Genomic DNA, 23,308 nt, shown 5'->3' with positions numbered 1-23,308 from the left:
TACGCAAAATGTTATTTATTCACCATTCATCAAGCATCTTTTAATTTCCGTTTTAAAATAATCCATTGTTTTTCATTCACAGTTTTATTTTAAGAGAATTCCAACATTTAAAATACGATTCGTGAGACATAAAATATTTCTCCAAATAATAAAAATTATGTCTTATAAAGAAATACAAATTAATAATATATAATTGAGTAAATCTAAGTTAAAATAAAAATTTTAAAGTTAATCTAAAATTACATAAAACATTAATGTGTGTTCATTCTTATCTAATAATTTTTTTAATATCATGAGATAGTAAAAAATTATTAGTAACTATCATTTACAATTTTAAAATAATTTTCATTATATTATTTAACGTTTATAGTTTGTACAGTAAGTGTATATCTACTATGTTCATGAAATAATAATATTAAGTTACTATTTATACAGAATACGTATGGTATACGTAATACGTAGGTACTACGAATAATTCGATCATGGATATTTTAGACGATTGATTAAAATTTAGGTGTTTATAGTTTTTTCAAGTATAATAGAACATGCATACATTGTATTTGTTTTTCAAAAAATTTGGTCAGGAGTACTTTTAAAAAAATGATTAATTAAGTATAAATGTATAAATAGTTTTTAAATACTTTGTATGTTAATTTGCCATCAATATTTTCAAATATCATAATTTTTTTTAACTTTCTTGAATTTTCATCCAAATATTAATTTAAGTTATAAGAAAAATACATAATTCAGTCTACAATTATAATAAAATAAGCTTAGCAAAAAACCATATATATAAATTTTTTTTAAAACGCAAACTAATTTTTATAAAACGCATACACAACTGGCACGACACCAATTATATCGACTAGTAAAGGATCAATAAATGAACCAAAGACCTAAGCCAGGCGACTGGTCTGGGTTAATTTATTAATGGCATATAGTGGTCGTCGTGAACGCTATAGAGGTATGGTAGTCGGGTGGGTTGTAGGGATAGAGGGTTGGGGAGGTAATGTCGCCAATGGGAGCGCCGGGTATCGTTAAAGAAAGGGTCCAAAAAATATGTTACGCATTTGACACGGAAAAAAAAAGCATTAGTAAAAATGTTAAGTTGAGCGTGAACTAGAGTAAAATCTCGTGTATTTATAATTATAATTTTTTTCATCCGTCTGCTCAATCGAGAAATCTGACACGATTTATGTCAGCAAACGGTTTTGAGGAGAGGGGCGTGGTGGTAAAAAATTGCATGGCTGTCAGAAAAGCGGCTATGATAGCAACGGTGGTGGATAGATGCGTGTGGTAGAAGTGGGTACACGAGGGGACATTTCTCCGACAGACGGACTGTTACTTGAACAATTGCCAACCCCCTATTGCCCCCACTAAATTACGGAGGTGGGGGTTTTTTGGCTCAGGAAGCTCGCCAGTCTCTTCCTGTTTGTGATGTATGTTTTTGTCGTTCACACACCCCCGAAAAGCGGTATTATTGTACAAAAACGCATCTCTCTAATACGCGTATATGTAATACGTAGAGATATAATAATATATTATAAATTTTTTTATCACATATCATGGTTAACGGTCGTGCTCAAATGATCGTTAAGAATAACTACAGATAACATAATATACGGTGCATGAAATGCCAAACATTATAAAATTATAAATTTTTCATATCCCCGAAACATTAAATCACATAAGATGGGATTATGCAGCGTGCATTAGTTTTATGAAAAATATTTGGTGTTCATCTTCGTATCTCTTAAAAACTCTCGTATATCACATATATATTTAAGGTTCACAAACAAATACACATGTCTGTCATATGAAAGATTGAACAATGAAGATATTCATAATAGGAAAAATATAAAACACTGAATCTGGTCATCTGGAGAATACAATTTTAAACATACCTATCGATAGTGGTTTGATCATATTATCAAGTTATCACATAATTTTATATATTCAATTTATATACAAACATAATACAAAATATGTTTCATCTCAGAAAAGTAGTATAAAATAATTCAAAAATGGCTATTTATTAATATAGTTTATAAAGAGTTATAATTTTACTTAATTTGGATACCAGCTTAATAGTATGTGACATAGGTAATACTTGTATGTTATATTAAATTTAATTTATAATTAATTTAATATAAATTACGAAATAATATGAACAGTTCCTTTAAGGGGTTTTCAATAACCAATTTTTATTTTTTACTATTATTTTCGTTCAATTTTTAACAAGACAATAATATTTCTACTTCTATCTAATATTTCTCATTATTATTCTTATCTTAAAAATTAAAATAAATCCAAATTTTAACACATACACCTATATTATAATATTATATTACATGAAGTTAAAATATTATTAAAAATATGATTGAATACTTTATTAAGTAAAATAATAGTTTATCTCAAATTAAAATGTTATGACATATTATATTAAGTGGGTTGTGAATTATGTGATGCAAAGAATAATTTTAAAACATAATGTTTCTTAATACAATTTAAATCAGACAAATAAATTAAGTATATTTTTTCCTATTACTATTTTATAACTGTTAAAACGTTCTTCATTATTCCAAAAGCATTATTAACCTATAAATATACTAACAACCTTGAACATAGGTATCCACTACGTACGACCAACAATGAAAATAATATTTGTCATTTTTTAACACATTAACCCTATATTAAAATAAAAGACACTGTAAGTACTATAGTAATCTACAAAAAAAAATTTTATTAAGCTCAAGGTAATTTTGATGCAAAAAAAATGTGGTCATGACCTACTCAAGTTTTACCCACATAGTAACTACCTATAATATCAGGTAGCCCATTTCTTTTTTTTAATTTGGTTAAAACGAATTTTTCAGGTGACATTGATTTCTTTTATATTTGCTATATAATTTAGTTTTTAAACTTACCCTAGATACACTGTAAAAAATAACATAAAATAGTGTGTTTTTTTTGTGTGTATATTATGTGCGTCGTGGCAGTTTTTATAATTAACAAAAAACTTTTAAAAAAACAAGATGGTAGTTGTCTGTACGAGCAGTGCGACCGCCAATTGGGTTGGATTAGTGTGGTAAAAAAAAAAATAGCGAACAAATCTTTTAATTCGTAGTTGAATTGACTTTTTTTTTTCTATTCCTTTGCAATATAGGTAACCACGCACACAAGTACATTTCACATAGTCAACTAAAAAATATAATATTTAGTTCGTATGCAATGGTGATCTACTGGACTAGTGTGTACCGTTTGGAGCCTGTCCCATTTGTCTATGCGCATATTATAATAGGGCTTATGTTTTTATTTTTTTTTTCTGCGTGCGACTGAGATTACGTATATCACCTACCGGAGCCGTTTAAATGGGTTTACGTGTGGGTCGGAAATAAATGCACTGCGCGACTATATAATATGACAGTCATTAAACGAAAGAAGACACGAAGCTGGGAGGAAAAAAAGAGATTATTCGGTCGGAGACCCGGGTCAGTTTTATTGCACGCCGATCTCACCTAATCCAAGAAGAAATCTGAAAATAAAAATGTCTGAGCAAGAAATGCGTACCTATATAATAACATATATATATAGGACGTGCAGATACGGACTACCGACCTGCAGGTTCACGCATAAAACCTTGGCTTTAGCACTTCGGATGATGTTTTATGAACACCGAGGACTGAATTCCCTCTCGCCGATGTCGACGGTAAATATTTCGCACCGGTAATAACGTATAGGATGTTTTTTTTATATATATATATATATATAAACATTCCCAGTTACGCTTTTGGAGTTCGGAAACCTACGTAACGATCGCCACAGACGCCCCTCGATCGCTCGACTCTATAGTAATATATGTAGGTAGGTACGTCCCGTCCGAAGGCAATCCCCCGGTGTGTGTTGACCGATTATTTGTTTTCACATAATATATACGTATGATAACCAAACGGTTATTATTTTAATTTATAAAAAAAATATTAACACCCAAATTAACATTTCCACGTGGAAACTGTGTACATGTATAAAGTAAGGCATCGAAATGGTATTTTTAAAAACCGAAAAAAATTTAATCAAACACGATAATATACATAATATTTTTTCTTCCTAAAATTCGACTTTAATAGTTAAACTAATTGTTATTGTTTCAAATATACTAATAAATAAGGACTCATCAATTATTTCAAATGAGTTGCACCTACAGATTTTATCGTGACACAATTGTATTTTATTTAAAATAAGAACAATAAGTACCTACCCACGTTGTATATATTATTTTAATATATTGAATGGTTAATAGAATGGTAAATATCCAACAAAAATGTCACATAGTAAAAATAGTTATTATTTGTGCATTTTAAAATATAGATACATATTACATACATATAAATTATAATTTCTATATACTTAATAATTGCGAGAGGGGAAATTAATAAATATTATGTGCGTTTATTCGTTCACAGTCATCTAATAACTTAGGAATATAATTTCAGTGAAAAATATACGTTTTCAAGAAAAAACTAAACAATGCTTAGTCCAACAATTAAAATAAAAAATATCCATTAACTTATTAAAAAATAAACTCTGGACAGTTCAAATGGTAAATTAAAAAATAAGAACACATTTAATGTTACAGTTAATAAAATATGGTCTACTTTAGACCAGAAAATAAAATAGTTCTGTGAAGAATATCTGGGTGGAAGGCGCAGAGATGTGCCCAAATATCACCACAAATGTTAACTGTAATGAATACAACTTTGAAAATGACTGATGAGTGATGAAGGTTAAGCCACTGGAATCGTAATGACAGGCTTCACAAAATATAGTATATAAGCAATACCATTAGTTCAAATAACTTGTGTAAACTCAAAAACCAGTATTTCATTTGAATATACAGTATCTGTAATTTTTAAAAAAAATTTCTCATTAACTGTTATGATTACATTTTGTGTCCATTTAATTTAATTAACAAGCAACATTAGACCACATACTGTTTTTGTTAAGACTATCTATGAAACTCAAAGGTCAAAAGAATATTTATGAAAGGGATACTTAAGGACTTAGGCTGTTACAATGTTCAAGTACGTGGTTTTAGGTAGGAACATTATTTAAAAATTAAAAACAATAAGCACAAATTATGTTTTAATCACAATAAAGTAGTTATATGAAAAGTAACTAAATAGTTTTGAGAAATAAAAACTAAACTATACTACTTTGTACCGTTAAGTGATTAACATGAATAATTCAACAAATAACTTAGAATTACGTGTTGATTTTTTTGTATTATATAACACTATTGAGAACACTTATTTTTAAAACTTTATTACGAAACATATTGTTGTGTTATAGACACAAGCTGACAGTATACAGATATCAATTTTCTCTTAAAGTCCAAGTACCATTTTAAAGTTTCGGTTAACTCAATAACATTTGACCGTCTGTATCTTTTTTCCTGTCCTTTTCGATTTGGACAATTTCAACATTCCTGTAAACCATACAATAATAGTTATATTGGTTGAAATCTCGAATAATGAATCTACTTAAAGACATCACAGTTTTCTTAGAAAACAATTTTCATTTGTGTGCTTGAGAAATAAAAAATTGTTGGGATCCATCCAAAATATGTACCCAAAAAAACAAATCGATTCTGTCATGGTCACACAAGTTATCTTCTGAATTATATATATATTATACGGCATATACTCGTGAGTTTATAATATATAGTTTATATATTATTATTATTGTATATATTTCCTCTCTTCCTTCCGTCTCTTTTCCCTTCTTCCGGTAACTTCGACCTCCGGTAGAGAAATGATGGATGACAAAGTTGTCTTTGTTCCCCTCCACTCGAAAAACCCACTGCCATTTCCAGAGGAACAACGATGATACACGCGAATTAATACGTCCGCTGACGATCATAACTCATTGTTTGACCGAGATGACAAGGCCGAGATATATGGAAAAAAACATGCATCTCATATATGGTAACAAATTATACGATGGATCATATACATCGAGAACTGACAACATATATGAACTATGTAAACATCAAACACCAGTGGTAGAAAACTTTATCGATTAAAAACAATTTCTGGATGATATCAATATCCATATCATTTTAAATAAATCATAGATTTTGTTTCTACGAATTGGATTCATTTTCTAGATACAGTAGAACCTCGATTATCCGAACTAGTTGGGACCGCACCTAGTTCGGATACGCAAAAGTTCGGATATTGGAAATATAAAATAAAAAATGTTTATAATATTATGTATTAATTATTTATTATTTTTAAAATTAAATATTTATTGTTTTTATAAATATTTTATTAGAATTGCATTACATATTACATTACATTATCAGAAATACATTAAATTATTAGAAATACATTAGGTACATGCATACATTATTAAAAATAAATAAATACATAATTAAATACATGACATTTATTATATTTTTTTGACGTAATTATCAATACCTGCCAAATACAAGTTTTCATGTTCGGATAACAGAACGTTCGTATACGCTAATTATAGTTCGGATTATAGAGGGTTCGTATAACGGAGGTTCGGATAATCGAGGTTCTACTGTAATAAGATTGTCTTGACAACAGTTAAGAATAAAAAATGAATGATAACATGACATACAACACATGTAGGTACCTATATAACAAATTACATACAACTGTAATAAATATGCAACACAAATGTATAATTATGATTCTAAATAATTTGAAATAATGTCAATATAATATAGGCCTTAGGTAAGTATAAGGATCATATGCATACCCTTATTAAAATATTTCACTAAATTTAGTAATACTTATTGTAATAAGTTTGAAAATATTTCTAGCTGTTAGATACTAACTAATATATATATATACCATGTGGGATCATGTTTTACTGTTAATTGGTTCTGTACTATTCAAACCGTATAAAAATCAATAAAAATCTATTTCATTCAGATAACTAATAAGTATTAATTACAAAATTTGTTCAAAAAACAAAAATTAGTTAAAACAATCTTTTTTCGAAACATTTTTTGATCATTAGGTAGTTGTAATGATCATGAGAAAGGGGTATTAAACCAAATAAAACTAAAATGTGAACTTAAATTAGTTCTTAATGAATACGTAGATATGTATTTTAAAATTGATTTTTTTGTGTATAAACCATTTCAATTTGATATTATTTCCAATGAATATACTATATAAAAACTGATATGGTATATACCATATACTATATAGATGCATAAGAGATAGGTCAATCTTTTGAATAACTCAGTCACTCAGTGTATAGCATAAAAATATAAGACGTATTCAGGGTAAGAAAAAAATTGGTATGAAAATCGCACATCCTTTGATAATCGCTATGGCGAAATGTATAGTAAAGACGTGCTAGAAAATGTAGAAATATTCATACACGTACGGCGTACACCTCGCATATTCTAAATGTGATTTATGAAAAACCATATTCAACAAAAACTTATTTCCGTCGTGCTTTCTGTTGCAGACGTCATTCTATTCTACGTCACTGAAAACGCTCATATCCGTATCCACCATCATTCTGCTGGGTTTGATCATGGCCTACCACGCGCTCGAAGTACAGGTAAGCTTAAAAACCTTTGTATATTATGTGCTATGAAAAATTGTGCAAGCAACCTTCAAAGTTTCAACTGTGTCAACAAAAGAAAAAAATAATATACGTCACTCTAACTAACATTTAAAATACAATATCGAGTAACCGGAACATTGAAAAGAAATCTTTTCAAAAACTTTACTTGAAAACTTACTTTACACAATGTAACCACCGATGTCAGGTGTAAATGTTACTCAGTAGTTTCATATGCACCGAGAACTCGATCGGAGGTTTCTCTCTAGCTTAGAATCTTCCGTTATTATTCATTTCGAAAAGCAAACAATCGACAAAAGAAAAGTTTTCACTAACTTTAATTCGTGTAGGTATCATAATATAATAAGTATTATATGGTTCACTCAATATTATTACTCAACATAAACATATTTTTTTTGTTATTATTTACACTTTTCCTTGTAAAAACTTATAGTGATAAATCTCATTTGCAAAAACCATTTGTTAAAAAAAAAGAAGTTATATTTTTATAACATTCAGCTCACATACAAATGATTAAAATAAATCAATAATTATCTTCATAATTAAAAAAGAGGGAAAGTAGGTAATAAGTAATAACCCTGCTGTACGGCTGCACAGTTGTAGCGTATACCTCGTGATTGAGTAGGTCACTGTGATGGATGTGTTAAATTTGAATTCAATAATAAATAATTGCATACGAAAAATAATTCTGAGCGGAGACGGTTTGTCAGCCTATTATCATATTATTAATATATTATATATGAATTTGAATTATTATAGTAATTTATTTTACTAATGGTAATACGGTATAAACCATATAGGTACCTAATTAGGCAATATAAACTAAACAACTAATAAACGATTCATCGTTTGAATATCGAATTTCATTCAAATTTTAAATTCAAATGTCTATAAAAAAAATCAGGCTTAGCCCCCACAAAAATATCTCTTATTGATTTAGATATAAGCCCCCTATAGGTTATTTTTAATAAATAGTTTTATTATCCCCCCCCCCCCAGAATTTTAACCCTAGTTGTGTCTATGAGCACGCTACTCAATTTTTTCCACTTCGAAGAAAATTTATGAAGTATTAATAAGTAACCATTAATTGTATATTCATATACCTACCTATTACATAGTGGGAATTAGGTAATTTTCACATTTCATTTTTTTGTGTAGTGATAAACAAAGCGTTACGCAAAATCGGTTAGAAAATAAAAAATATCTGTACTCAAAAACATATTTATATTAAAAAACGAAAAAAACGAGAATGTCAAATGTCTATATACTTCATTGTAACCATCTAAATATTTTGTCTTTTCATTGATTCTAGAAAAAATATTATTATTGCATATTATAATAACCCATTTTTAAAATAAATAAAATTTTAGAGGGACTGTATTCTGTGTTAATTTTGTTTGACCTTGTTTCAGTAGTGAGAGTTTATTATCCGAGGATACATGTAAATTATTGGACAATATTAGTTTAAAGTACGAAAAATAACAAATCTTTTTGTGAGTAAACAAAAGGCAAAGAAATATCGGCAGACCCTGAAAATGCATTTGAGACATTTCTCCAAAAACATAAAAACCACATTATCTGATAAGTCACTTTTACTTAACAAAGCTATTTTTGGCTGACACGGTGAGTGATTTGGTTATTAGTCACAAGGGTCGTATTTAACAGTCATCTCTCGTTGCTGGTTGCCATTTTTAAAATATCAAACTTAGTGACGTTCATATTTTCTCATATGTTATCATTATAATACTGTTATAATTTGTGTTATCATTCCTAAACCTCGGTGAACACTGAGATTTTAAATATACAATAAAATAATAATTATTTGTAATTGGCTATTCAAACACAACTGCTGCAGGTTTTTGTTGTTAAATGGAAATATCAAAACCATTGATAATCTACGATTGCGAGTATATTTACTCTCTTCAATTTATTTTTACTTATTTCGTATAAATGTATAATATAATTTTATTACTAGATATCGTATGGATACACGAAAGAACTTTCAAATGCGAAATTATAGTCAGGCCAGTGAAAAGGGAGACAGTTTTGTTTGTAAAGTAGAATAATGTAGAACATATTCAAAATGACCCACAAGCCGACTCTTCTTGTTTTGAATATGTTTATTATAATGTTATCTTCTTCTTATATATTATAATGGTTCCAAAAATATACATTTATATGAAGCGATGATAGCTTGTAATTTAACCTCGTGTACCTATAGCGTAATATGCATACACATCAATTTATAAAGAAGCAAATTACTAACACACATTTTATATGACTTTCCAGCAAGCTTAAAACTGTGCACAAAATTTCAACACAAATTAAATTGTTTCGGAATTAAGTAATCTAAAACATAAAACTTATCTAAGTTTAAATTATAAGTGAGCAAAATTATTTTGATTTTATATGGTCCATTCACAAAATAAAAGGTTCAACTAATAATATGCATTTTTATGTGGGAGTTACCTATATAATATAATAATAGGTATAGTTTTTTAGATATTATTTTATCGAACTACGGTATAACAACAAAAAAAACTGTACTAAAATGTAATTGCGTTAATATATAGTTGATATAAGTAATACAAATTACCTAATTTCAGACGTGTAATGTAATGGATTTCCAAGAACAGTCGATTTTTATTTATTTAAAATCCTTTTATTATCCTTATAATATTATTATTCTGACTTTATTTGCTCATAACGAGTAAGAACTTTATGGTCTTATGAAACTATGCCAGCAATAAATGAATAATATAATTTATATGATAATTTCTTTCTCATCACTTGACTTAAATGTCCTATAACGGACATGAAAAAACTATTTTTAAATTGTATAGTATAGTTTTTACGGTTTTTAGAGCTAAAGCTATTTTTACTATTATTATTACTGAGATAATTTAGTTATATTTTGCTATTTTTAATTTATAAACTAAATTATGTTTAAAATGATCTAGGCGTATGGGTTCATTGTTTATTGTTTTTCTGTACATAATACGTAAATGTAATAAAAACATATTATTATTATTAACAATCAATATTAATGTGAATATACTATATATAATATTATAAAAGGTCAACAAAAGCACGAAAATAAATAAAATTCTGTGTCGTTGATATAATTTTTTTACAAACAATGTATAGTTTAATGATGGGGTGATATGGAAATTAAAACGATGGTAGGTACTATAGTTTTCTGAAAGAACGCACTGTGGAATTTACTTTGGGTTCAGACATTCCTTTACAGCAATTATTGATAGTGAACCTGACCAGACCGGATGGCGTGGAAATATAATATATACGTATAATTGGAATAGTTCTGGTCGTTGTTTCCGGCAATAAGAATATTATAGTCCCCATGGAAATTATTCAGTAAAACCTGCGAATATTAGCGGGGCCTAAAGTAGTTGAGGCAGCAACAAGTAACCCCCTCCTGAAATCGCACGCAAATTGCACCCAGGAAATATTATAGTTTTAGCTCACTTATAAGCACAAACACAATTGAGTATTAAGCTATTTTATTCCCACCCTAAGTTGTTTAGCATAATACACAGTACTGCGTGCCAACACTATACCCATAAATTCAGATTATTTCTTGTGACGATTGCCATTGAACACGATACCTTAAACGGTTCTAACGGCGGAGAAGGACAGGTGGAAATATGCTAAATGAAATGTTCAAAACGACAAAGTATAATTTGACCCTTGCATTAAATTTCATTTGATACTTTTTTTACATTTAACTAGTGTAACGACGTGGTGGGGGGATACCTATAATTACGATAGTAGTCAACCAGCAAAAAATGTCTATTCCTAATAGATAAGTTGCCATAGCAGCGGATTGAGCACTATTGCAAGAGATTTTTATCAATAAAAAACACATTTGGCTTAAAACTCTAAAATTATTAATAGGTATATTTTAATTCGTACTTTACTTTATGTCTATACTATAGTAAGATGGAGCCGTATGATTGTACTTTTAAGTTTGCTCGTACGGATGGTGAATGTAGAACTAAATTCAGTATGTGGTTTTATTAAAATATAATTATTTAGATGGAGCTAAAAAGTTTTTATACTTGAGAATTGAGATAATATATTTTATAATTTATTTTGATAAATTCTTCATTGTGTAATTTATATGATATAACAAACGTACACTATCGGGTACCGCAAAATATTACTTACTTGAAAGTTGAAGTGGTATATTACATTACAATATTGTTATATATTTTCTAGCTTAAATTATAAACCTAATTTAATAATAACAAGCGTATTTTCTAAATGATTAATATTATATGATATATTGTACACATTAATATTTAAGTACACATAAAAGCGTAAAAAAATAAATTCATCATATTGTTTATTTTTTCTCTGAACACAGACCTTTCGGCTCTCAACTATGAACATTAAATAATAATGAAAATATTATATGTACATTGAAACTGGTACTTAACATTTTTGATTAAATAATAGATTAAGAAAACATAGAAATTAGGAATTTATAGTTCATATTTTTGTTTTATTCGATGAGTAAATAATGCATTTTTATGTATTTTCCACATTATGGCACTTTTTATAGAATTCTTCTAAAAAAATTCACATGACATACAATTTATTGGAATTGGTATGTTATGATAATTAATATTATTTTAATTTACAAGTCAATGTATTTATTCCTAAAAAAATCCCACATCACCCAAAATCACCACAAAAATTATTGTTTACGGTATTACGTAGTTATAGTATATAAAATACATAGTTAGATATTATTTTATTTTATTAAATATACGGGCTAAACACTTTGAACATATATACACATTATACATATATAGTTACACATTAATTGTACAAATTATGATGTAGTAATAAATTAATAGCTATACAGTAAATCATATGCTTAGAAGAAACGAAGGGTCAACATTGGCATTTGACATCATACGCGTAATAGGCTCATTTTTAAGGTATTTAGTGGAGGCGAAAGGAACATAAAAAGGAGCAACAGATCGGGAATGACGTTGAAGAACTCTAAAACAAATCTAAAGAGAGCAAATAGGAAGAGTCAATAGTGCCTTGTAACAAACTATTGAGGAACTTAATGCCCGAGATCGGTCTACGCTCAACCACCGAAACCAGCCCTAGTTGTGCAGCAACTGGTCCATAGTTATGGGGTTCACAGGAGATATTCAATCTAAAACTAGCATATCTAATAAATGTACGCTGAACCCTTTCAAGCCTCAGAGAGTCATTGAGGTCGTGAGGATCCCAAATAACAGCACCATACTCAACAATAGGGCGAATAAGTGCACAATAAAGCACCTTGTATGATAGACCTAACCGAAAGTCCCTACATAATCTTAATACAAACCCTTAGAGTTTTAAAAACCTAACAACAAATATGTTCAATGTGTGGTCTAGGATCAAGATCACCACTAAGAATAAATCCTAGATCAATTACACAGTCATTAGAACATGAAATAGCAGTAGGTCCGAGATGATAAGCATATTTGACTGATTATATACTATACTAGAGAGAGGTTTGAAAGTTGTGACTCTCCCCCCCCCCCCCACGAATTTTTTTGAGATTTTTACAAATTCTGCGTAGGAAATTAAATTGTTTATCTAATAAACACGTGCAACGGCTGTATTAATATGAATTATGAATATTATTCTAATTGTGATGATTTTAATGATAACACAACAATATGGAACGTTTTTTAACATCGATAACCTTGCAATTACGATATCTCGATAATTGATTGTATAATGCTTTTTTTTGTGGTATCACAATATGATGCTGGTGTGGCAGTGTGTGGTGTGGCGGTGAAGTAGAGAGGTTCTGAGTAGAAAATCTGGTATTACACCGGGTATCGAGTATTGGCCGAGTAAACATTTTAATACTAACCGGGTATCGAGAATTGGCCGAGTAAAAATGTTAATACTAACCGGGTATCGAGTATCGGCCGAGTAAAAATTTTAATACTAACCGGGTATCGAGTATTGGCCGAGTAAAAATTTTAATACTAACCGGGTATCGAGTATTGGCCGAGTAAAAATGTTAACACTAACCGGGTATCGAGTATTGGCCGAGTAGAAATATAAATGGGTATCATATTATATTATATTATATCATATTATTATATTAATTGGTATGGATATATTTATAAATAGATTAACAACGTTTGCCATTAGATATGAGTCGAGTAAAAATGTAGTATTTCGCCGGGTATCGAGTATTGGCCGAGTAAAAATTTTAACACTAACCGGGTATCGGTATTGGCCGAGTAAAAATTTTGATACTAACCGGGTATCGAGTATTGGCCGAGTAAAAATTTTGATACTAACCGGGTATCGAGTATTGGCCGAGTAAACATTTTAATACTAACCGGGTATCGAGAATTGGCCGAGTAAAAATTTTAACACTAACCGGGTATCGAGTATAGGCCGAGTAGAAATATAAATGGGTATCATATTATATTATATTATATCATATTATTATATTAATTGGTATGGATATATTTTAGATTATCAGCGTTTGCCATTGGATATGAGTCGAGTAAAAATGTAGTATTTCGCCGGGTACCAAGTAAGAGCCGAGTCTTAAATATGATATCGAGAACCCAGCCATCGAGTAATTGCCGGGTACCCGGAACATCTCTAGTACTAAGTTTAAATAAAATAAATCAAAAAAAATAATATTATTATTATAAATTAAAATGTGTCCTAAAAATGAGTGAGAAAAGAAAAAATCCTAGTATTATATCGTTTTTCCAAAAAAAACCGAATCATATGATTTGGCAGTACCAGATAAAGATGAGGATGTCAATCCTGATAATCCACAGCCTCCTCCTCCCCACAAAATACCAGCCGAAAATTATTTTTTTTTTCTAAATTCACAACCTTTCCTCTTCCCTGAAAAAGAATCCTGGTTGCGCCACTGTAACTTGGAACGATCATAATTAATGTAATATTAATATAATAACCAGAATTGGTTGTTTCAGCAATCGTCCTCGTCGTCTGTGTTTCGATGAAATTACGGAATAATTATATATGCTATTTTTCAACTAAATATGATTTATGAAGGTCTTTACTGTCAATATCTCCAAAATCGGTAATTGCCATAATCGATAAATTTTAAATATTTTTGTTTTTTGTGCTTTAAGTGAAGCAATACACATTTTACAATTATGTCTAAAATATTAAAAATTTCGAGCAGCTCTAGTACAGTAGTACCTATAGGCTATGGGTGTAATGAGCATATAATACTCAGCCCCCCCCTCCCTAGTAATTTCAACACTTATGAGTTATGACTGATATAGTACGTACACATTTATACATTTTAATTCCATTTGGAACAATTACGTAAGCAACAATACAAGTAATAAGTAGATAATATTATCTATATAATAAACTTTTCGACTTTTATGTTTGAGAGCAAGTTCCGAGAAATATATTTATATACTGATTTAAAACTGACGATCGCTGCTTTTTAAACCGTTTACTCATTTTTACACAAACTTCACAAGTTGATTTTATATTATATTTTATTCCAAGTACCTCAATAGGTTGGCTTTATACCAAATTCAATAGTGGTTTTATGTTTTATTTTTGTAAACCTCCTAAAAAGTTCTATAAGTTGATATATCGGAGAAATAGTCCTCCAATGTTTACTCTTTTGTTGAAGTGATGTAACGCATGACGTGACTTGAAAGTAAATGCTGTCAAATATAAACCGTCAGAAAAAGTACGTTGGACCACTAGCTCACTATGTGATCAATAAATAAAAGAAAAAAAATTGAGATAACGCCCGAATTACTTTATTACTAATCACGAGCAAACGATTTGTAGTTGATTAAAACGTCGGTAGGCACATGGACAAATTCAAATACGTAGGTATGCTATTCTAATTATCGTATGGATGTGATTTTCAATTGGAAGTACTGGGTAGAACCTCGATTATATCCGAACTAGTCGGGAGCGCACCTAGTTCGGAAACGCGAAAGTTCGGATACCGGGAATTTATATCGATATATATGTACCTGGTACATGCATATAGGTATTACATGGTATATTGATATATATTTAATATATTCATACATATCACGAAAATGCATAGGCACACAATATTATTATAATGTGATATTTGTAACTCAGTACTATTGAATTATTACAATACACATTAATTATATTATACACAACAACACGTCTACATGATTACGTGTACAACGCTTATTGATGTTTGGATAACAGATCGATCTGATACGCAAATTTATTGTATTTGCTATTTGTTCGGATAATAGAGTGTTCTCGTACAACGAATATTCGGATAATCGAGGGAGGCTCTACTGTATAATATTAATTTATGCGTAACACAATAAAAAATTAATTGTATTCAACACGTTTCTCGTAAAGTATATGACCGTATACTTCAAAGATATAGTTAGTCATAATAAACTATGCGTCACGTTTGAAAAAAAAAAACCACACACGATTATGCCGATACATTTTAAATTTACGGTTAGATAAATATTGTGAGAAGTCACAAAATATAAATGTCATAATTAACTTGTTAACTAATTTTCACCGTTGCTCCGACGTATATTTTAAGCCAGTAGAGTGTAATTAAACATTATATTGTTTGATCTGAGACAATTGCATAACATATTACTGTACTAATATTAAAATATTATAATTATAGTAGTTTTCTAAATGATACTAATATATATATAATCACTTATCACTAATTTCTTGGTGAATAACAAAAAAAGATTCTGCCATTCGTTGCGCCGTTGATCTCCATAAGGTTGCGAGCAAACTTCCAAATGTCGATTTCACATCGGATTCGAGTGCTTTCGGGAAACAAACTTGATGCGAGTGTTTGCATTTAAAGACAAAATATATAATAAGTATCTGAAATTCAGAGCCAGAAATAAAAGTAAAAGCCAGATATTCAGTGTCGCCTTTAATGTTCACATGGCGTATATTGATGATAATAATATATTTGCTACGGACCTTATTATACTCTGCGATCGATCATTCATTGTTTTTAGAGTTTCTGCGCGAAAACTCGAACTATAGATCACTATGATATCAATCGATAGCTATTTCGTCGTGAACTAAATCAATAATATACACCACGTATTGTGGTCCACACTGTATGTTGTACGACCTGCGCACTTCGCTGTTCCTACGATTACGATTTCGTGTATCTATTCAGGGCACTCATATGTCTAGAGACGCTATAATGGTATGTAAAAAAATTATTATTTTTCGAAGAAGCGGCCGGCAAAATCACACAGGTCGGTTTATCTTTCAAGAGTCATAATATGACCGTACGATATTTTTTTAAGTGTTTGTGTTTATTTTTTCGTATTTGCGTGATACTAAATTGTATGGGACGGGACGACATTATATTTGCACGGGCTATAGGTACACCCGCAATAACGCGAGTGGACGTTTGTAAATAAACGTGCGACGTGGTGGCGATAAAATAATATAAAACAAAACTGCAACAGTGATAATAATCGTCGTACGTGTACTGTATTAATGAGTACCTATAACAGCAGCAGCCGACGGGGCGCACTTTTAGTAGTACTTGATAGGATACGACAACATGCTACTGCGCTGCCGTAGTCACAACGACGACGGAATAATAATAATAATCATCTGTATCGTCGTTGAATAAAATTGATCGGAAAAACAATGCTATACGTGGAATAAATAAATAGTCGTCCAACCGTCGTCAGAAAAAAAAATTACTTCAGCATTACCCGAGCACGTTTATACAGCTGCAACAGTAGCATTTACCAGGGCGATCGGGTCGCGATTTATAAGAATTTCGTAATTTTATAGGTCCTATTTTTTGGCATTGATGGTGGGAGGAGTCTCTACGATTGTGGATATTGAAAAATATATTTTTATCACACTAATATTCAAATACTTGAAAATTAAAAATCTAGGGGGAAACAACGCAGTTATAATTGTTACTACCTACACAGGTTCATCACGTTGTGGTACATGATGTTGGATGTGTCGAGCTTCACTCACCTCGTCGCACAAATAAGTGATAAATTAAAATTATAAGTTTAAAATTAACGGTAAATCCTCTCATTCGAACGAAATGGATTCTGAGTGAACCAAAGATTTCAAACAATTATTGAGTATAATATAGTACATAAATCAAACCATACGAGTAACCGCTATTCATTAAAACTCAAGTCTTAGTTAATATCCAAAGGCCGAGAGCGATCGGATTATTATATTTATAAAAATAATTTCAATTTTAATTGCCGCTTCTTCGAAGACCTAAAAATACCATCCTAAGTATACCTATCTATAAATAATTTCACATACGATGGGATAGGTTCTCTCTCTCTCTCTCTCTCTCTCTCTCTCTCTCTCTCTCTCTCTCTCTCTCTCTCTCTCTCTCTCTCTCTCTCTCTCTCTCTCTCTCTTTCTCTCTCTCTCTCTCTATATATATATATATATGTGTGTGTGTGCTATCGTGTAACCATCAATACCGTTTATACTATGTAAACATAATCTTAATTTTGCGCCCACAGTTGTTCATGATTGACAATTGCGCGGACGACTGGCGGATCGCGATGACGTGGCAGCGGATCGCCACCATCACGATGGAGCTGGTGATCTGCGCGATCCACCCGATCCCCGGCGAGTATTACTTCGAGTGGAAAACCAAGCTGGCCAACAAGCACGGAAAGCTGGAGACACGGTGGGTGCCGTACGACGTGCCGCTGTCGCTGCCGATGTTCTTCCGGCTGTACCTCATCTGCCGGGTCATGTTGCTGCACAGCAAGCTGTTCACGGACGCGTCGTCCCGCAGCATCGGCGCCCTGAACCGGATCAACTTCAACACGAGGTTCGTGCTCAAGACGCTCATGACCATATGCCCGGGCACGGTGCTCCTCGTGTTCATGGTGTCCCTGTGGATAATCGCCAGCTGGACGCTCAGACAGTGCGAGAGGTAAAAACCAACCGACCGTCGCGGCGCGCCGAGCGACCGTCGAATTTATTACAATATTACATCATTGTCATTGTCATTAAATCGTATCGTCAGCACTGCAGTGGCGCCGAGTACGGGGACTTTATGGGAGGGGCTCATTAAATCACCTGACATCACACGTGGGTAAAAATAGTCGATCGGATTATAAGACCACACGTATAGAGGCTCCACTAATATGTAAATTTAATTTTTACGAATTGCTTATTAAAAAAAAAAAAAATCGTCATTACAACACTTCGATTAATTTAGACGAATTCAATTTAGTATTTTCTGACATTTGCTTGTTCCCGTTCTCAATTATAGTTTTTTTTTTTTTTTTTTAATTATTTGAAAAAATAATATAAAAAAACAATTATTTTAAACATTTCGAAAATTGACAGTGGCCGGGGTAGGTCATGCGTACTCGGTCATCGGTCATAATATGACTATAGTCAGAATTGAAACACATTTTTTTAACAGAACTCTGCGTCACTGCAGTCTAACTTTATTGAAATCTACGACACAATGGTTATGTTCCGAGATGATCGTCGGTGGTTATTTTTTCGGTATTATTGGTCGGCAGTCTCCGATTGATTCCGCATCGGTACAACTCTTTATATGCGATTGAAAACTAACGGATGCCTTATCGATGCTCGGTATATTATGTATTCTGTATATAATATTATGTGCATTATACATCCACAACAATATGATATATTTTGATCAACGCTGTTGATCTAATTGTTCGAGCGGTTTCACTTGTTTTCGTTGTAATATAACTCCCGTTTTCGGTCCGTTCGATTGTGATCTCCGAACACTACAGAAACTTTCTATATTATATTATGTTCTCTGTCCGTCGTGGGATTAACAATAATATTATATTGTACGTGATAAATACCGAGTTGAGCCAATAACCGTGTATTCTATTATGGTATAATATTATGATTGTGATAGACACTTGCCCACCCGTGCATCAAAAATAATACTATATTTAATATCGTTTTGCAACAGTTCAATGTGACGTCAGGCGTGACCGGTCGTGTTATTAATTGATGATCGATCTCCGATCAGCCGTATGTGTGTAGCATTGGCAGTAGACACACGATATATTACTTGAACAAATGTACAAGTCAAAACAATTATATAAATGTAGTTTATTGAGTATATAATAGTACCTAGGTATATCAAAAACAAAGAAAAAATTCTATACAAGAATACAAGATACAGATACCCGTATAATATTATGTAATCGCTCATCTCTCTCCTCTCTCTCTCGCCTTGGTCTGGGATACGTATATTGTTGGTTTACGTTTTATATCTAAAACAGTATATTATTATACGATATTATAAACCATCGCATTCAAAAAAAACGATTCTGAGTAGAGCCCGGGTTAAGACCACAGGTGCCGAGATTCCTTTAATATTTTATTTTGGGTTGTCCGTGCTTTTTTTCTTATGCGTGACGTTCGTTATACAGCACTACTTATATTGAAAAATTACCTCTTAAAAGTAACATCTAGACTAAAATTACTGATATTAAAGTTATTACGTAAAACAAATTGTAGCATTTTCACTACCCGTAAAAATGTCCATGAAGAAAAAATGCATTATTGTAAAACCAACATAAGAACTCTACACATCTAAAATTAAATATATTTCAAGATTCAACTTCCAATATTTTTTTTGGTTTTAAGCTATTTAAACTTAGACCTAATTCAAAATAACGAATCGTTCCTCTTAAAAACATAAACACCTGGGTACATAACTGGTCATATTTATAAATCGTATTTAGATTGTATAATCTTACAAAACCATTTATAATGGATTCGAATATTTTCCTGAAACATTTTAAAACCAACCGTTTCATAAACTGGAAAGTGCAATAACATTTTTGGATTCCGAGCGGTGCAATGAATGTATTGATTTTACAATGATGTGAGTATTTTGTTTTTGTGTGTCTGCAGTGTACACGATAAGTAGTTGAAATAATGTTTAGATTTTCAACTTCAGTATCTTGTTCGATGGGAAAGTGAATCTAATTCATTGGGTATTAGTGGGCATTATATAATTGGCATATTAGTGCATTGGGGAGGTCAAAATTCCATAATCCCATTAGTGTTCAAAAGCACCGAGAAAAAAAATTAAGGAAAACCAGGAATTTTTACGCTAAATCGGTTTTCCACAAAATCAATGAAATACATGAAATTGTCACTGGTTGTTTATATTAGCATTTTTTATACACGATAAAATTTTCAAAATATTTTGATTTGTTTTGAACTGTTTACGGACATTTTCAGATTCCAATTGTTTTAGTTTTTTTTTTCTATGAATGTAAATACAATTTTATTTGTTGGGTAAAAAAGCTTGAAAATTTAATAAGTTTTCCACTTATTATTTTGCTCAACTGAATATTATAGTGTATCAACGTGTCGTTACTGAAAATAAGCAATTTAACCACAATCAGTAATTTCTATTTCGTCCAGTCTCCTAAATCAAAATAAAAAAAAATAACAATCACCTATATTATTGTTTTATTTCGTAAACGTATCCTAGACCTCTATCAAACAGAACACCGTCGCCACTCGCAAATATCAGTAGGACGAAGAGTGCTACCTGGTGGTTTGTTTTGTGTGTTCAGAGTTTTTGAAACAATCTCTATGGTGATTACCAACCCATATAATATTATATTTATATATATTTCATTGCTTGGTTTGCGACTGTTAAAAGGACGCGATATTTTTCCACTCACTCAAAGTATATGCTGGCCGAGCAAAACTAAAAACATCGTTTTCCGCCAAACAATCGACTAAACTAGTACCAAACGCGTTTTTGCTCTCTTTCTACATTTTATTCCTCGGCACGTTGAACAAATGTCGGTAAAAATCCAAACCTTTTTCATTAGAGTACATACATAATATATACACACATATTGTGTATATATATATATATAAAAAATTCAATTGTACCCCTCGCGTTTGGCACAGTAAAGTGCTTTTTTTTTTATAAAAATGTACGCATGCAATATTTGAACAATCGTGTTATTTGAAAATAGCAACTAATTCTTCAGAGACGACGACCAGACATTGTAATAAAATTAAATTCCGTCATTGAAAAAAACTGAAACGTGGCAGCACGTCACGTTACTATTTCATAAAAAAAAAAACATCTATTTAACTATGCACGATAAACCATTGGCACTAAGAACGAATTTTAATCACCAAACAAATTTTTATGATTTTTAAACGCCAAACGTACGATGTTAGTTGATATTTAAAAATTACAATGCGCAAATGTTAACCACTGATACGTCAATACGTCATATACTCATATCCATTCAAATCTATCATAACAATAATATAGTGTTTGGCGTTTCATAATACTTACAACTGCACTTTGCCGTGTTCTGTGTTTGGCTCATATATTAATAACATGATTACAAGAGTTCATTATAATTAGGCGAAACCCCAAATCGTTCCAAACATTAAATACGGCATATACACTCGTTTGTTCGCCACACAACGCCCGACTTGTTCCTAAAAGGAAAAACTAATCAATGTGCATTTGTACGCAGTACTTTTTTGGCAATTCATCACTAAAAAAACACCCCAGTACGAGCGTTTCCAGTCCCCTACACAAAATCACGATATGACATTAGACAACGCGTACACCGATAAATTTCAAACCTAATAACATTAACACTTATAGTAAATCAGATTCATTCCAAAAACATCAGAGAATATTTTTTCAGTACCTATTTTTTTTATTTATTTATTTCTGTACCACGTTAGGAATGTTATTGAAGACAGTCATCTGTCATAAGTGCTACTCTTCATTATACAAACATATAACACGCATTCGCGCGTGTATATCAAATAATTTCGATACGAAATTCGTGTAAGCAACTCCTCCCACCGGACGTTTTGGCCAAACTTTGTACGTATCTCAACTACATTTGTCGAACGCTCGTAGAAATAGCAACATTTACCGCCAGTAATTTGCATTGTGTACCTACAACGTATGAAGGGTATATATGTTGCGTTGTACACTCTGGAAACTAACAAGCCAAAACCGAAAACCAATGAAAAATAAAAACGTAAGACCTTATTCGGACAGGTTTTCAATATGACGAAACCTATAGCTTGGTCTTCCTGCAGTTGAAAAATATAGTATTAAATACATGGAGTTAGTAGCTTGGAATGTTTGTCAGATACTCCGTCGTTTTTGGACACATTTTAAAAAAATAAATAATATTACTATGAGTAGACATTTTTTAAATGTTCATTATTTGCCTGAAAGTAATTTTTCACGTACAAAAGAAATATTATTTTCATATTCAAAAGGTGGTCAGACTACAATTCTGCTAAAATATTAGGTACCTACTAAATATCATTATACGAAGAATTTTTAAATCTCTGAGCAAGTTGCCCAATATAGTACACCTTATAGATTTGAAAACTCATATATTTTCAAGTCAACTGTATACATTACACTGTATATATTAACCCAATATTCAGGAACTAGACCTTACATAATATTAACCTCCTCATACAATGACAATGCCGTTTATATATTTTTTTTATTTCAAACTCACCATTCAGGGCTGTCAACTGATTGTGCACATTTTAGATATTTAACATGCAATTTGAATGATTATTCACTCACAAATTTTTA

At 31.0% G+C, this 23,308-nt stretch overlaps 1 protein-coding gene across 4 annotated transcripts in view; it reads left to right on the top strand.

Annotated features, from left to right (window-relative positions):
• The window catches only part of LOC132942492 (small conductance calcium-activated potassium channel protein 2), a 190,392-nt gene that overhangs the window by 141,824 nt on the left and 25,260 nt on the right, over positions 1 to 23,308 (top strand). For all 4 annotated transcript variants that reach the window (XM_061010916.1, XM_061010913.1, XM_061010914.1 and 1 more), the window contains 2 exons: positions 7,513 to 7,608; positions 18,198 to 18,619. In XM_061010916.1, coding sequence (XP_060866899.1) covers positions 7,513 to 7,608; positions 18,198 to 18,619 — 518 coding nt within the window. The remainder of the gene's footprint in view (positions 1 to 7,512; positions 7,609 to 18,197; positions 18,620 to 23,308) is intronic.

The sequence above is a fragment of the Metopolophium dirhodum genome, chromosome 4 (assembly GCF_019925205.1).
Source record: "Metopolophium dirhodum isolate CAU chromosome 4, ASM1992520v1, whole genome shotgun sequence".
NCBI classification, from domain to species: domain Eukaryota; kingdom Metazoa; phylum Arthropoda; class Insecta; order Hemiptera; family Aphididae; genus Metopolophium; species Metopolophium dirhodum.
The sequence above is the reverse complement of the archived record's forward strand: the minus strand, read 5'-3'. Positions and strand labels throughout refer to the sequence as shown.